At 42.5% G+C, this 13979-nt stretch overlaps 1 protein-coding gene across 1 annotated transcript in view; it reads left to right on the forward strand.

Moving 5' to 3' along the window:
• The window catches only part of RAPGEF5 (Rap guanine nucleotide exchange factor 5), a 437226-nt gene that overhangs the window by 196091 nt on the left and 227156 nt on the right, over positions 1-13979 (forward strand). Inside the window, exon 7 of the mRNA XM_077491236.1 lies at positions 3970-4018. Within this exon, the coding sequence (XP_077347362.1) occupies positions 3970-4018 (49 nt within the window). The remainder of the gene's footprint in view (positions 1-3969; positions 4019-13979) is intronic.

Genomic DNA, 13979 nt, shown 5'->3' on the forward strand with positions numbered 1-13979 from the left:
AATTGCGAATCTTTAGCAAGACTTGAAAATTGTTGTTCATAGACGCTGTCGATCCAATCTGACAAAGCTTAAGCTATTTTGCAAAGAAGAATGGGCACACATTTCACTCTCTAGATGTGCAGAGTTAGTAGAGACATACCCAAAAAGACTTGCAGCTGTAGTTGAAGCAAAAGGTGGTTATACAAAGTATTGACTACTGAATACAAATGCACGCCACACTTTTCACATATTTATTTGTAAAAAGAAATTTGAAAACCATTTATCATTTTCCTTCCACTTCACAATTATGTTCCACTTTGTGTTGGTCTTTCACATAAAATCCCAATAAAAACATTTACGTTTTTTGGTTGTACATGAAAAAATTTGGAAAATTTCAAGGGATATGAATAATTTTTCATGGCACTCTATGTATGAAATCTATCAATGCTTTTGACTTTTTCATTGGGAGAGGTAAAAACCTTCCACTTTACAGTACGCTATGTAAGCCAGGGAAATATTTTCTGGATGTTCCAACAGGATGGTATGTTGTGAAAGTCACATCCCTATGAAAAGCGTGTGACTTAAATGACGTTTACTGTGCAGCTAAGACAATTAAAAACTTCCTTTCATTGTCCTGTCTATCAGCCCTGTAAATGTTGCTAGAGGAAACAACTGTCGGTACAGTTTCCTGCATGGGACCCTCTGCAAACTGTTTTGTGACACTTCTCATAGTGACATTGGCGGATACAATTTGCTCACAAATTGACCCCTTGTAAAACAGTGTTATCCCAAAAAGTGAGCTTTACCTCATACAAGCTAGAAGAAGACATGTCACATCAGTTAAAGGAGAACTCCAAGCAAAAATTATATTTTTGGGTTCTTCGTTGGACAGGTACTTTACATACAGGGGTTGGACAAAATTATGGAAACAAATATGGAAAAGAACAAAATTGTTGCCTAATATGATCACCTTTGGCATCCAAGATGGCCTGAATTCTCCTGGGAATTGACAAACATAAGTCTTGGGTCACAACAAAAAAAAAAAATCCAGGTCAAAATTCTGCGCAATGTCCTTTTCTCTATTTTGGTCAGTTGACCATGTTGACTGGGCTTATGCTTGTAAGACAACTTTTTCCCAGAAACTGTATATGCCATCGTAACCTTTGATACTGTCTCTTGCGACACCGCAAATAAATTGGCAACTTCAGTCACAGAGGCACCAACAGTTTGCTCTCTTTAAAACTCAATAAGCTCTGATATGACTCCATATTACTAGCAGCGAATGACGAAAGCGAGGCTTCCCACCTAGATGTCTCATCACACAGGGGAAGCAAAAGATTGTTACATCACTTCTGCTTTTAACGTAACACATTTCATCACTTTTACACCTGCAAATCAAGTAGTGTGTCCATATTTTTGTCCAACCCTGGTACATGTCCTACTTTAAAAACACAAAAGAAGCAACCCGCTCTAGTGTAATACAGTTTATAAAAAGTGGCTAAAACACTTAACCAATGCACTCACATGGTCCCATAAAAGTAAGGCATATAACGATAAGTGCCATCCCTCCTCAATGGCCACTTTACGGTCTGGGTAGTGAACACCTGCAATGAGGCTAGCTAACAGCCAAATTCTCCAAAAAAACACTAAAGCTGGTCCTCTGCATGCTCCTGCTACTGCACATGCACCCGGTCCAGCCAGCACCGGGTTCTGTAATCAAGAGCCCAGGATAGGCCAACAAGAGAACACACACATAGTGGATGCCAGGACAAAGCATTCCTGAGGAGTGGCCTCCTTTTATCAAGTTTATCAAGTTGCTTGGAGTTCTCGTTTAACTGATGTGATGTGCTCTTTTTTCTTGTGCACAGCATAGGAACCTTCATTGGGTCAGAATGCTAACATTCCTTCTCCCAGTCAGAGGCTTGATGTGTAGGTTACCACAAGGAGCTAAAAGAACTTAAAGCGGAGGTCCACCCTAAAGTGGACCTTCTGCTCATCAGAACCCTCCCCCCCTCCGGCGCCACAATTGGCACCTTTCAGGGGGGAGGGGGGTGCAGGTACCTGTACAGTACAGGTATCTGCACCCACTTCCGGGATAACTCTCTGCGGAAAGGGGTGTAGATTACGCCCCTTTCCGAAAGTCCCCCGCTGCCTGTTGGGAAACACACAGATCCCAGAGGCAGCGGGTCCATCCTTATTGCGCAGCGCGACTCACACATGCGCAGTAGGGAACCAGGAAATGAAGCCGAAAGGCTCCACTTCCTGATTCCCATACCCAAGATGGCGGCGGCAGCACCCGAGAGACGATTGAGAGATCGGCTTCAGGTGCCGACATCGTGGGCGCGCTGGACAGGTAAGTGTCACTATTTTAAAAGTCAGCAGCTGCAGTATTTGTAGCTGCTGGCTTTTAAAAAAAAAAAAAAAAAAACGCGGAGTCCCGGCGGACTCCCGCTTTAACACATCTCAGTAATGATTTTTAGAAATAATTTTAATTTTCATATTTTGTTTTGCTGTGGTCAGAGACACTTATTGTAAAGGAGATTTTGCAAGCTGGCTTTGTTCTTCTAATATATATTAGAGCTGCACAATTAATCGTCAAGAATCGTTATTGCAGTCTTGACTAAAGTGTTTCACAATTCTTTCTATGCAAAGAATTCTCTCTGCTCTTCTGAAGCCACAGCCCTCAAAAGAAAGGAAGAGGAAAAACTGGGCAGTCTGCAAAAATTAAAACATTCTTTGTCAGTTGAACGCAAGTATAAACATTTTAACAATTTGTCAATGGAATAGACTGTGTGTAAGTGAAAAAAGTTTAACCACTTAAACACTAAATCTTTTTCTGACATTTTTTGGTTTCAAGTTCAAATCATTCTCTTTTTTTTTTTTGCTAGAAAATTACTTATAACCCACAAACATTATATATATTTTTTAGTAGACACCCTAGAGCAGGGTAGGGAACCTCGGCTCTCCAGCTGTTTTGAAACTACAAGTCCCATGAGAATAAAATGGTGGTTGTTGCAATATTTTATTATTTCACACTATATTTGCGCAGCGGTCTTTCAAATGCAATATTTAAAAAAAAAATAATACTTTAATGAATTTAAAAAAAACAACCAGTAAAGTTAGCCCATTTTTTTCTTTATAATGTGAAAGATTCAACGTCGCAAGAATCGTGATCTTTTTATTCTAAGCAAAAAATTGTGATTCTCATTTTGGCCAGAATCGAAGAAAGTACTATGCTTGCATGAGTTAGACCACTAACATTTCATGTCAGGTCCTACCACTACTATGATTTATTTTGCCCACCTATGTCCACCCTATAGAAAAAAAAGCGATATGCACCTGTATATCCATACAGTGCATCCATATCTTTGGTGACACAGTAGAAGCTCTGACAATAGCAAATTGTGGCTGATTGAACCTTCAGATGGAAGTCATTGAATAGACAGAGAGGGAGGAGTCATCTTCTGATTCCGTTTACCTATGTTTGTAAAAGCCAGCTTGACCTGTTGAGTTTGGTAAACAACATTTAAAAAAATATATAAGTTTAGTATGGCCTAAAAAAACATGCTCAATCTGCTACCTAAAAATGAGAATGCAAAATATACATTTTTAATCATAAAATGAAAAAATGTACTCTTTAGTCATGACCACAATGAATACAAAAAGAAATGTGGGTACAAAACGATATATTTCCTTAAAGCAGTCATTTTGGAATCCTGATAAGTGATATTTTCTGGGCTGTAAGTGAATATTAAATAGGCTGTGGTGAATTGTGGTACATATTTACATTTCTGTTTTGTATATTTTTTTTTATCAAAAATAATCAGGTTATTTAATTTTATAATTCTGACAGCTGCATATTACAAAATGTCAACTCATATATAATCAAGTAAGGCAGAGTAGAGAAATTAGTTATATGTGAATAGGCACAGTTTTATGAAGTACCTCTCAGAAATTAACCTTTATTTTTTATTATTTGTGGTTTATTAGGTGCAGCGGGAACTTGCAGCTGTTATTGCCTTGAAAGCAAGAAAATCTGGTGAGTGCTCATGAACTTTTGGGATATTTCACTCAAGCAGTATTTGCACATCTGACTTATATACAGCACTAATGCTATGGATCTTATGATGGAAAGCTTGTATTCTCAGAAGTCTGCCTGCACAGTATTTATCTATAGGACATGTTATGTGATTATTCATCCAGTAATAGCAGTTCCCTCAAATTTGAAGTGGACCTGTCACAGACACAGTGTATTTGTCTTGGGCTCAAAGTTCAGCTCTGATTTAAAAAGCGTAGCACATATATCTTTCCCTATAGTATCTATGAAGCCCCATACCTTTAAATGTCTTTAAAGTTCTGTTCTGCATGTTATAGTTTGTGACTGTTTTTTTGCCTGGAAAACAGTTTTTTAAACAGAGATACTTCCTGCCCACACACTGCAATGGTCTATGCTGGCATAGCTGAGTAACAGCCACACTATATTTAAGCTTCCTCACACAGACATGTATTGCAGAAAAAGAGAGTGGAGTGTCACCCCAGTTATGGTACGCTGATTACTGAATTAACTATTTTTAACTGTGCTGCTTTTTGTACTGTACAGGCATATTTAGGCTAGGTTCACACTATAGCGATGCGGGAACGCCGCAAATCCGCGGCGTTTTCCCGCATCGCATACCTCCCGCCGGCAGTTCACACTGCCCTATGCGGACGGCTGGGAGTGTCAATGATATGTTAATGACACCCCCAGATCCGTCCGCATATCGCAGTGCGATCTGCACACTCGCACAGGAATCGGATCGCATGGTGTGAACACCCATGCGATCCGATTCTGCTGCGGACCAAAAAAAGGGTCCCGTGCGAGTTTGCTGCGGGAGCGATGCGAATTCAGCCATACTATCTGTATGGCTGAACTCGCATCGCTACAGAGATCCGATGTGATTTGCACTGCAGTGCGGTGCGAATCACATCCGGATCTCCCCCCGCAGCAGTGTGAACCCAGCCTTAAACACCCTGCAAAACGGCAGTAACAGGAGAATTGAGCTACACTGAAAATAGAGGCTTTTAATACAATTTGAATTTGTATCTACTTCTGTGACTTCAGTTGGGCCTTAAAGCATAACTCCACTTTTGTTGAGAAAAAAACATTCCTCTCTGGGTGATCTATGTACATTGCAAAAAGACACAGTTATTTCCCCTTTTAGATGGACTTTTTAGGCAACATATGTTTAGTGGTATCAACACAAAGAAAATATATTTTAAAATAAGTCAAATTTATTCAAGTTAAACATAGTAGAATCAATACAGACTTAAAACAATGACTTGCTGAACACAGTCAGCAGGTATCACCATATGAATCATAAATGATAAGACCTCCTTACACTCAACGCGTTTCGGAGTTCCTTCTTCAGGGGTGCAACAATAAGGAAGAATTCATATATTGGTGAAAAGAGTTTTTTTTTTGTCCCCTCACAAAATATCATTGATCAAACATTAAAATCAGAATCCAACAATGCCTGAGACAGGTATGCCGATGGGGCCCTCAGCTCAAGAGGAAATGATTTGGGCAGAGAAAACAGAAAGATGTGTTATATTTGTCACCATTTAGGGTAATTCTCTATAAAGGGTTAATGAATTTAATTTAGAGTTCTCTCAGATGCCTCAGGGACCAGGCCAGACCCCCGAACAAACTAGAGCCCAACGTGGAAGTCCCTGTAGATCAGGATATATTTATTTATGAAGAGCCAGGACCAAGGGTCCAAGATGTTGACCTTTAATACTCTGACTGCAGAATCTGGCCGTACACTCCCACATCTAACATACACTGCTGAGTCAATGTACATTGCAAGGATTATAACAACCTTTGTTGTAGATTCCTACCTTTTGTTATTCTGAAGAAATACATGTGTGTTTGTCTGTGCCTCTGAGTGGGTCAAATGGGAGTGGTTTCATAATTAACTGTCAGGTGTGCAGCTGCAGGGCACTAATGAGGAAATCTGCTGGGCCTGATAGGATGTGCTCCTATTGAAAGTATCTCTCCAAAATGAAATTTTTGTTACAGGGGATGCCTGAAATCTGACTTAGGCAGACTTCTGGGAAAATTGGTGAGCCAATCACACAAGCAGGAAATTATGTTTCTGGGGGGTGGCCAGTACACACTCTGTTTACAGAACAATCCCAGGTAGCCATATTGCAATTCAGTCTCAGAACATTACAGTGGCTGCAGATTGAAAAGGAAAGGTCATTTTAAATAATATTCAGTTACAATATGATTAGTGTCGCAATTATATGTGCTATATTATTTTTTCTTTATTTGCTATTTTTTTTCCCATGAAAGGGGAGTTACCCTTTAAACGCATTGGGCTTGTTTATACCTGTACTAGCCCTCTATCATGTTGTGGGTGTAATGCTTTGGATCGTGGCATGCCAAAAATGATTCCCCCTATCGTGTTTGCCAGGCAGTACTGAAAGTGACCCATTCAAGTACCTCAATGGCATGGTGGTGCAGGCTTTTAGACCTCTTTCACACTGGGGCGTTTTTCAGGCACTTTAGCGTTAAAAAAAGCGTCTGTAAAGCACTTGAAAGAAGCCCTTATCTGCAATCCCAATGTGAAAGCCCGAATGCTTTCACGCTGGGGCATTTTTCAGGTGCTTTAGCTTTAAAAAAAGTGCCTGAAAGAAGCCACAACTGCAATCTCAATGTGAAAGCCCGAGTGCTTTCACACTGAGGTGCTGCGCTGGCAGGGCATAAAAAAAAAGTTCTGCAAGAAGCTTCTTTCAGCACTTTTGGAACGGTGAATACACCGCTCCTAAAGCGCCCCTTCCCATTGAAATCAATAGGAAGCGCCTGCAAAATGCCTGAAAAGCGCCTGAAAAGCACCTGCAAAGCGCTTTTTGCAGCGCCGCTTTGAACCCTTTATTTGGCTACTAGCAGGGGTTAAAAGCGTCCCACTAGCACTTGAAAAACGCTGGTAAAGCATTTTTCAGGCGCTCGCAGTATGAAAGGGCTCTTAAAGCACGTGGGCTTTCACATTGGGATTGCAGATGAGGCTTCTTTCAAGCGCTTTAAAGGCGTTTTTTTTTAATGCTAGAGCGCCTGAAAAACGCACCAGTGTGAAAGGGGTCTTAGGAGTTACATGTGGTGAGAAAGCAAAAAAACACCTCCTCACCATTTGTTTTAACCCCTAAAAGCCTGCACCACCGTGCTGAAACTGCTGAAACTACTTCATTTTTGCTATACCACAAGACAAAGCATTGCGGTCGTGCGATGCTTATGCTGAGATGATGTCAAAAGTTTCAAAAGTTGTCTTGCGACGTGGCTCCCAAACAAAATGGACTCCCTTTTTTCGCACAAATAGAGCTTTCTTTTGGGGGTATTTGATCACCCCTGCGGTTTTCATTTTTGGCGCTATAAACAAAAAAAAGGCGTACATTTTGAAAAAAACGCATTATTTTTTTCATTTTGCTATAATAAATATCCCACAAAAATATAAAAAAATAAATTTTTTCCTCAGTTTAGGCCGATACGTATTCTACATATTTTTGGTAAAAAAAATAAAAAACAAAAAAATCACAATAAGCGTTGATTGGTTTTGTGCAAAAGTTATAGCATCTACAAAATAGGGGATAGTTTTCTGGCATTTTTATACATTTTTTTTTACTAGTAATGACGCCGATCAGCGATTTTTATCATGACTGCGACATTCTGGCGGACACATCGGACATTTTTGACACATTTTTGGGACCATTGTCATTTATACAGCAATCAGTACTATACAAATGCACTGATTCCTGTGTAAATGACACTGGCAGTGAAGGGGTTAACCACTAGAGGGCAGTGTAGGGGTTAAGTATGTCCTGGAGAGTGATTCTAACTGGGGGGGGGGGTGTGGCTACATGTGACACGTCACTGATCTCTGCTCCCGATCACGGGGAGCAGAGATCAGTGACACTGCCACTAGGCAGAATGGGGAAATGCTTGTTTACATTAGCATCTCCCCATTCTTCCTCTCTGTGAGGCGATCGCGGGTATCCCCGCGGATATCGAGTCTGCTGGACCCGCGACCCGACTCACAGAGGTCCCGGCCGGCATGCACGCGATGGTATGGCGGCAAATTTAAAGGGACCTACAGGTACACCCATTTGCCCAGCCGTGCCATTCTGCCAAAGTACATCGGCGTGCGCCGGTCGGGAACCGGTTAAAGTGATTGTAAAGCTTTGTGTGTTTTTTTTTTTTTTTTTTGCAGCTCGCTTTGCACAGAGTGGCCCCTGATCCTCCATTTCTGGGGTCCCCTGGCGGCTCTCACGTTTCATCCCCACATCAGATGGCCCCCTAGGAGAAGCGCTCTCCCAAGGGGGTTACCTTGCGGGTGCGCTCCCGAGTCCAGCATTTGCATCTATAGACACGAATGCCAGATAGAAGGTGAAAAAACACAAGCGTTTACAATCCATTTAAGCTGGATGTACACTACAAGCTTTAATTTCATACAACCCAGCAGGTTGAACGAAAAACTGCCATCTCTGGTCGGAGACGCTGTACTAACAATCCAACGTTAGTACAGCAATCTCCCCCGCTGAGCTGTTGTGTTATGACGGGGGGGGGAGCAGCCCCCCGCCAGAACACTCCTATTAGTGCTCTCTGCCATTGGCCAAACGGCTGGCTTCTCTTGGACAGACCATCATACACATGGGCCGAATGTCAGCCTTTTTTTTTTTTAACTAGCCGATGTCTTCCAATATTCATCCCGTGTGTACCCGGTTTTAGGCTGAGGCTGCGATCCTTATGCTGAGATGATATCAAAAGTTTCTTGGCAACGAGCAGACTGATACATTGTAGCTTTGTACCAAGTCACAAGGCACAAGGATACAGCAGGGATTGATCTGTATGGGGCATCAGTGACCAGAGCCAAGAGCTGCATGGGCACCAGGAGTTATATGATCTTGCCAACATCACAGTCCAAGATATAGATGCCTTAACAAATATGGTCACTTTCTTCTGAAGAGAATAAGCATATGAAGACATTGTCAGGGAAAGTATGGTGATCTGTTGTAATACACACCTAAAAGTGTTACACATTACTTAGCAGTAACATACACTATATTACCAAAAGTATTGGGACACCTGTCTTTACATACATATGAACTTTAAGGGCATCGCAGAGTTCAGTATTGAGTTGGTCCACCCTTTGCAGCTATAACAGCTTCAACTCTTCTGGGGAGGCTGTCCACAAGGTTTAGGAGTGGGTCTATGGTAATGTTCGACCATTCTTCCAGAAGCTCCTTTGTGAGGTCAGGCACTGATGTGGTTGAGCCCTACGGACTAAGACTGGGATGCCATTAAAGTTCATGTGCTTGTAAAGGCGGGTGTCCCAATACTTTTGGTAATATAGTGTATATCTGATGCTGGAGCCTGCTCACACCTACTAACTTATTCCGTGATGTTTTAATAGCAAAACAAAGAGTAGAAGAATAAAGGCTTTTCTTTTGCATATCTATTTCCACATTGCCTTTCTGCAGTAGAGCCGTTTTTCCATGCTGTATATGCAGAATGCGATGTGCATCAGCACAGATCAGACAACAAGCAGCGAGGCTTCATATAATGTATCTCCTATATTCACAATGGTTCATTTGTCGAGATTTTAAGTGTATTGTTGCCAATTTATCACACATGTACATTTGTATAGAGATCTGAAAGAATGATAATGGAAAACTGACCATTGTGCTTCTTAGTTTGCCATTGTTGAGTAAAAAAAACACTGATTAAGAATAAGATCATTGTTTTCGCCTTCTCTTCATTTATATGCAACCCAGTGACACCATATGAGGAGCATCTTAGCCCAGCACCAAAAGGAAAAAAACAAATTTGGTACACTGTGTTCTCTTGTTTCTAATGCATTGCAAGAGGTATATGAGTTTAGAAATTGTTCTATCAATGACTGAGCTGTAGTTAAATTTGTGATTATGGATCAAAAACCTATAACTGGCTCTAAATGAAGAGATTGTTGAGATATAAACAATTAATTCTGTGAACTGTCTACCTGTTGACAAGAACATCAGCTGTTCAATGCCAACTATTACTTCCTATGGGTCAGTAATTTCAATAATGGACATACTACCATATGTTGCTGAAAGAGGACAAATCAGAGTTGCCATTATGGAAGTGAAGGATGATCAGCAGTAGCAGGAAGCCTCAGCCAGACTTTGATAAGGATTATTCTATTTAAATGGTTTCATATAATCGAATTAAATGGTGCTGCAGTATGATACCATGTATCAGAAGAAATATCAAGGGTATATCAGGCAGGGACGTTCCAGTCCTCAATCATCTCTATAGTAAATCGGCTGAATTTCCTACTACAGTCCCAGATTCCCTTGTGGGATTGGAGAGTCACTTACTTAGTCCATCGCAGCCATTAATCTGTACCTCTCTGTTCAAAATTTCACAAAAAAATAATAATTCAGAGCTCTAACTTTCTGTAGCATCATGTGAACATCCAGGAGACTTCATATCATGCACTGCCTTACTGCCTCACAAAATAGGGTGTGTTTTACCTCTCTGGACCATATCTCCCTCATTACTGTGCAGCCTCTTTTTTTTTATTTCTAACCACTTTCCTTCTTTCTCTACAAGTACATGGGAGGGAGTGGGTGGAGACACTTAGCTGTCATTGCTCTTGTGTAAACACATCAATTTTACTTATTGTATAATGGGAGCACACATTTTTTGGCATATTTTTCCCTTGACGGGTATAGGGCAGCCCGTTGAAATTGATTTGAAAGGGCTGCCCTATGTGCAACAAACGCATCAGAGTAGCTCATGGGGCATTTTTGTGTGTTGTGATTTGCAAGTTTTTACTGCATATTTTGCTGTTTGATGCACATTTTTGCAAGGTAAAATGCATGCTTGCTTTCGTGTTTGAGGTGCTGTTAACAATTAATGGCACCGAAAGTGCAATAAGTTCATTTTAGGTGTATTAAAGTGGTTATACACTATACAATTTGAATGTACAATTTTTGTGAAATCTCCTTTAGATTTACCAAAACGATATAATAGTAGGACAAACCCATCTATCCAATCAGTCTGTATCCAATCAAGTAGGCCCTGATGCTACATAGTTGATGGTAGATCTCAAGAAGATTGTTCAATCAGATTGTATGGTGAGCTTTACAGACTGCCAGGGTACAGAGGTAAGCTGTACACAGGGTACAGGGTTGAGCTGTACACAGGGTACAGGGGTGATCTGTATGCAGGGTACAGCGGTAAGCTGTAGACAGGGCACAGGGGTGAGCTGTAGACAGGGTACAAGGGTGAGCTGTAGACAGGGTACAGAGGTGAGATGTAGACAGGGTACAGGGGTAAACTGCTGGCAGGGTACAGAGGTGAGCTGGAGTGAACTGTGGGCAGGGTACAGAGGTGAGCTATGGAGAAGAGTACAGAGGCTAGCCTTGGACAGGGGCACAGGTGAACTGTGAGCAGGGTGCATTGGCGAAGGTTAGAGAGGTGAGCTGTGGGCAGGGTACAGAGGTGAGCTTTGGAGAAGGTTAGAGGGGTGAGCATTGGGCAGGGGTAAAGGGAGGGTTAAGCTTTGAATTTTGGGGTGGAGAGGTGAGCTTTGGACAGAGGTACGGAGGTGAGCTTTGGAGAGGGGTACAGAGGTGAGCTTTAGATGGTGGGGTGCAGAGGTGAGCAGTATGCAGTGTACAGGTGTAAGAAGTATATATGGTACAGAGCTCAGCTGTAGGCAGGTTACAGGGTAAACTTCTGGCAGGGTACAGGGGTGAGTTGCTGGCAGGGTACAGGGGTGAGCTGCAGACAGGGTACAGCTGTAAAATTCTGACAGGGTACAGCTGTAAAATTCTGACATGGTACATGGGTGAGCTGCTGGCAGGGTACAGGAGTGAGCTGCTGACAGGGTACAGGGATAAACCTCTGGCAGAGTACAGGGGTGAGCTGCTGGCAGGATACAGGAGTGACTTGCTGGCAGGGTACAGGGGTGAACTGTAGACAGGGATACAGCGGTGAGCTGCGGGCAGGGTACAGGGGTACAGAGATAAGCTGTGAGCAGGGTAAAGGGGTGAAGTGTGGGCAGGGTACAGAAGTGAGCTTTGGAGAAGGGTACATGGGTGAGCTGTGGGCAGGGTACAGAGACTAGCTTTGGACAGGGATACAGAGGTGAGCTTTGGAGATGGATACATAGGTGAGCTGTGGGTAGGGTACAGAGGGGAGCTTTGGAGAAGGGTAAAAAGGTGATCTGTGGGCAGGGTACAGAGGTGAGCTTTAGAGAACAGTAGAGAGGCTATCTTTGGACAGGTGCACAGGGGTGAGCTGTGGGCAGGCTACAGGGGTGAGCTGTGGGCAGGCTACAGGGGTGAGCTGTGGGCAGGCTACAGGGATGAGCTGTGGGCAGGGTACAGAGGTGAGCTTTGGAATGGCGTAGCGAGGCTAGCTTTGAACAGAGGCACAGAGGTGAGCTTTGGAGAACGGTAGACAGGTGAGCTGTGGGCAGGGGCACAGAGGTGAGCTTTGAATTTCAGGGTGCAGAGGTGAGCTTTGGACAGAGATACAAAGGTGAGCTTTGGAGAGGGGTACAGAGGTGAGGTTCAGATGGTGATGTGCAGAGGTGAGCATTGGACATGGGATGAGATGAGCAGTGGAGTGAATTTGTAAGTGATGGGTGTTGCTTTTTTATGGGGAAACGTTGTAAAGTTTTGAGTAGGGAGGATTTGTACTTGGTAGGGAGGGACAGCATAGCATACATACAGAATAGCATACAGAGATCATTGGTTTAACAATGTCTCCTTAACACCCACACAATTAGGCAACACCCACTTGATAATGCAGACCACATCACTACTTCTCCTCCACCCCTACCAGGTTTGAGTTCCTGCACCAATTCTCTGAGAAAAAAAAGCCCTGTAGATAGCTCTATCTTTTCTGCAACAGAGTTACAATAATTGTATAATGGTACATATGAAAGCTGTTATTTAGGATAAAAAAGTGAACTAAGCCTTTAAGCTAGCCATGTTCAGCTCGAATTTGGCCTTCTTGGTACCAACCAGCTCGACAAAACTTTGCTAAAAAATTAAAGGAGCTGAGTGGAAAATGGTTGGCTGAACAGTGACTGCATCCCAAGAGATACAGTCACTAGTTACGTATTCAGATAGTTGAAGTTGCTGCAGTTGCTTGAATACAATAGCCAGCAGTGCAGATTGATCTATCCACACTGTTTAAAGTGGAGTTCCACCCATAAGTGGAACTTATGCTTTAAGGACTCCTGACCCCTTGACATGCCACATTTGTCATGTCATTTTTTTTTTTTTGGGGGGGGGGGGGTACCTAGTTTTGACAGGTACCCAGCTCCCACTTCCACTTGTTCCACCTAGGCGACTCCTCCTCTCCCTCTCCCTCCCTGCAATCTTCTGGGATAGGTTACAGGTCCCAGAATATTGTTCGGGCATTCAGGACGCACAGCACAACTCACACATGTGCCGTGCGCACCCAGCTGTGAAGCCACAAGCTGGCATAGCCAGGTGGACACACTAGTGATGCCGGGGAGAGGCGGGGAGAGAACAGAGGCTATGGGTGGCTGCATTTCTGGACTGTTGGACAGGTGGGGAGTGTGTTTATTAAAAGTCAGCATCTACGTTTTTTGTAGCTGCTGACTTTTAATAAACAGAAACAAGAGTGGAACTCCGTTTTAATGTGGATGGATGAAGCTAGTGATTCTTTCACATTTAGCCTGAAGACTGAATAAGCAAAATATAGCCTTGTATTGGTAGCTTTACTTTATATCTCAGAAGTGTTCATATTTAGCTGTTGAGGCCTGATAGGGAGATTGTCGCACAACTTTGCTGTAAATGTGTATATTCACCAATTGTATTGCCACAGTAAACTTGGGGCATTATACTCAGTCACCTCTTGCCAGCTTTCTTCTTGGCAATATGTGCTATAATTGTTCAGAAAGTGAAGACAATGGGGGTTATTTACTAAAGGCAAATCCACT

Source organism: Lithobates pipiens, unplaced genomic scaffold, assembly GCF_037356315.1.
Source record: "Lithobates pipiens isolate NorthernLeopardFrog02 unplaced genomic scaffold, aLitPip1_a1.2 Scaffold_19, whole genome shotgun sequence".
NCBI classification, from domain to species: domain Eukaryota; kingdom Metazoa; phylum Chordata; class Amphibia; order Anura; family Ranidae; genus Lithobates; species Lithobates pipiens.